Below are 3913 nucleotides of genomic sequence, written 5' to 3'. Positions count from 1 at the left end.
TGCCATGTGACATTTAATAGGAGTGCTAACTACAGGATTACTTAGTTATGCAAATTCTGAATAGTGGAGCAGCAAATTCAATATGCTAAGTCGTGAACAAATTAAACTTTTGTTTATAGAAAGGAATGTCCAATGGTCTATCCCTAATAAATAACTTACATCTCCCAAATAGTAGTAATCCAAAGGCATCTGCGATTCGGGATAAATATTTTCCAGATACCATCTGAAACTTTTACAGTGTAATTTCTCCCTCAGGGCCTTCCGCTCGGATACGTTACCCACAGGAACGTTGACCGCTCCTACAGAACAATTCTAATAAATATTCCACGTCATTAGACAAGTCTCCGGTTCTACTTCTTTTTAAATATTAATATTACATGTGTACATAGAACCAAAGACTTAGGATGGTAGAATAAATAAAAAAGCACCAAAAAATTCAAGCCCACCAAAAGCTATGCATGCAAATGGACAACAAAATGTAAGTGTGTATGTACAGATAAGATTCAATATGGTAAACAATCATCTATTTTACGATGAACTTTGTTATACCAATCTATATACTAAAGGTAACCGATAAAATTATCTTATGTACATAAAAAACACTAGTACAAATGACAAAAAAATATATAAATTCGGCAGGAAGTAGTTCTACAATGGAAAAATACCCGTTAATATCTGAGGATTATTACGGAGTATACATATAATTACAAAAAACGAATACCTATACGTAGTTTTAGTTTTCAATTAATTCATAATTACATATTGATTAAATCGGTTTATAATGAATAAGTTTTTCAAACTCGGTGTAAAATACAAATTGAATGCCTACTCCAATTGTGTATGAAAAACATGTACTTACAATTATCCACAATTAAAATGTGACGCCTATTTTATAAAATAGTCATACGCAGACATTTGAAGACATAAGAAAAATAAATTTTACACGAAGAATATCAAAAAAATTGAAATCTTAAAAAAGCATCATACATATTGGCTTTTAAGACAGTCGAAAACCAAAAATAATATAATCTATTATTTATTAAGAATATATTACTAGACATTATATATAAAAAAAAATATATACTCTTACACATAAACAAACATGCATGCAGAGCACCACCAAGAATTCGAAACAGTTAAAAAGAAAAAAAAGTAAAACGCTAAAGACAAAAACATGAGAAGGCGGACAGAGATAGTACTGTTAATATTAATTTCATAAGCATAACATTTCTGCACTTTTTCCTACTTTTAGAAAGAAAAAAGTTGTTGTAGATACATATGTATATTTAAGGATCTTCCACACCGACGCGAACGTCTGGCGGTTCGAATTTTTCGCAGCGATTTTTTCATAACCAAATATAGTATTCAATAATAATATAAGTAAATACGACGTTAACACCAATCTGTAAACGATAATTTAATTTTAATTTAATCTTATTAGCAGTTGCTAAAAATAAAGAAATTGAGTAAGAACCTTTTAGTTATTATAGATACTGTTTTGAAGTTTCTAAAATTCTTTTTCTCTTTTTTATCTTATATTTTTATAATTTTCGTTTTCAAAATCATAGAGAATAAAGAGTGAGAAACCTTGGTACAAAATCAATAAGTAACGTCCAGCACCATTTTTACATAAATGCATTGTAAATTCACTACAGCTTACGTGCAGCGTCCCTGTTAATAACTGCTGCATAGCCGCGACTAATTAAGCGGTTCCGCGTCTGTTACTCTAAACCTGTTGGTATAGGTCAAGCTGCTGCGGTTCCGCATAGGTCGCGACAGCGGATATTCGCGTCGGTATGGGAGATCCCTTAAATGAAATTATCACGAATCGTATCTTTGTTACCCTATGAGTAGGCAAAACAACACATTTAATTAAAGATATAAAACGTTCATTATTGTCATATCTGCTTCAACAGAGTTCAGAGAAACACTCTTTGCCATTGATTTAAATGACCATCCTCTTGTATCATAAGTTTAAAAATACAAGTTTGTAATTGAAGAAAACCATTTTAACTTTCGTTATTCACAAAAACCCTACAGTTACTACTAGAAGAAGTTACTGAATATTTAAAATCGTTGGCACAAGGCAAACTTAAAAAAACTTTCTCAATATCTTATTACACAGAACAAACTTTTAGAATACATTTTTGTGTTCAACATAACGTTCTAAATTCTATAAAAATGCCAAGCTTAGCATAATAACAACTATTTTATTCAAGTTTTAAAATATACGCTTTGCGGAGATATATAATTGATTTATTTTTTATACCAGTTTCTTTAACACAAAATCTTTTTTCATTCTAAAATTTAGCAACAAATAAAATAACGGTAAATAAACTGACAAATATCTATTAGGTATCTTTGGCTATTCTTGTTTTTTTTTTTTTTAAGTGAGCAGATTTCAAAAGTATCAAGATTACTGGCTCAAAATCGGTTTTGCCAATTAAACTCTAGTCTAAAGTCTAGACGAATTATTTGTTTTTGAAATAAGTACAGCCTTGTGTACGGATAATTACACTACTTTTGAGATTACACAAAAGTACATACTTTTTTTGTTTTGAAAAATAGGTTCATTTTTCGTGTATTAAAATTTTTCTTTTTTTATGAAAATGTGCTTGATAAAAAAGACATTTAGTTTACATATTTCTTTACAAGTAAATTAGCATTGTAAATGGATTGTACAACTTGCTAATTTAAAATAAACCGTAACCAATAACGTTTAAAAACTAATAAACAAAATATTCCAACGATGTCATATTTAATGATGAAAAATAATTCATTCTGAGATATATACAGATAAAAAGAATTACCCTAAATATTATACCTTGTAATTTTCCAACAATTTCATTACATTATCCGTTTAAGTTTAACCCTAGAAATGAGTCAACTGAATTCTTTTCGTAATGAAATTAAAATTACATAATTATTACAATAATCTTATTTAAATTTAATAATCTTGCATCGTATTACAAGGTTTTTTTTTATAAAAATTGTAACACAATTAGACGCAAAACATTAGCCCTAAGGGAACACCCTGGGTTTTTATATATATACAGAAACAACCACAAATGCAACCAACAATACATAGCCCATGCACAGAAGCAGAAAATGTGTGCAAAAAATATAGCGTTCATTATTTCTATTTTATTCAACATATGCGTGATTTTAGCCTTTTATCACATCTATAAAAAATGGCCGCTGAGTAATGATGCAAAATTTTTCATTATGTGTGACTCTTTTTAAATATTAATATTACATGTGTACATAGAACCAAAGACTTAGGATGGTAGAATAAATAAAAAAGCACCAAAAAATTCAAGCCCACCAAAAGCTATGCATGCAAATGGACAACAAAATGTAAGTGTGTATGTACAGATAAGATTCAATATGGTAAACAATCATCTATTTTACGATGAACTTTGTTATACCAATCTATATACTAAAGGTAACCGATAAAATTATCTTATGTACATAAAAAACACTAGTACAAATGACAAAAAAATATATAAATTCGGCAGGAAGTAGTTCTACAATGGAAAAATACCCGTTAATATCTGAGGATTATTACGGAGTATACATATAATTACAAAAAACGAATACCTATACGTAGTTTTAGTTTTCAATTAATTCATAATTACATATTGATTAAATCGGTTTATAATGAATAAGTTTTTCAAACTCGGTGTAAAATACAAATTGAATGCCTACTCCAATTGTGTATGAAAAACATGTACTTACAATTATCCACAATTAAAATGTGACGCCTATTTTATAAAATAGTCATACGCAGACATTTGAAGACATAAGAAAAATAAATTTTACACGAAGAATATCAAAAAAATTGAAATCTTAAAAAAGCATCATACATATTGGCTTTTAAGACAGTCAAAAACCAAAAATAATATAATCTATT

The 3913-nt window shown here is 28.6% G+C and overlaps 1 protein-coding gene across 1 annotated transcript in view; it reads right to left on the bottom strand.

The window, feature by feature from the left end:
* Positions 1-3913, bottom strand: part of LOC108739550 (polypeptide N-acetylgalactosaminyltransferase 5) — a 75533-nt gene that overhangs the window by 2692 nt on the left and 68928 nt on the right. The window contains exon 7 of the mRNA XM_025978342.1: positions 160-299. Coding sequence (XP_025834127.1) covers positions 160-299 — 140 coding nt within the window. The remainder of the gene's footprint in view (positions 1-159; positions 300-3913) is intronic.

This window comes from Agrilus planipennis, unplaced genomic scaffold (genome assembly GCF_000699045.2).
Source record: "Agrilus planipennis isolate EAB-ADULT unplaced genomic scaffold, Apla_2.0 scaffold224, whole genome shotgun sequence".
NCBI lineage: Eukaryota > Metazoa > Arthropoda > Insecta > Coleoptera > Buprestidae > Agrilus > Agrilus planipennis.
Note: the sequence above shows the minus strand (reverse complement) of the source record. Positions and strands in the feature narration are given on the sequence as shown.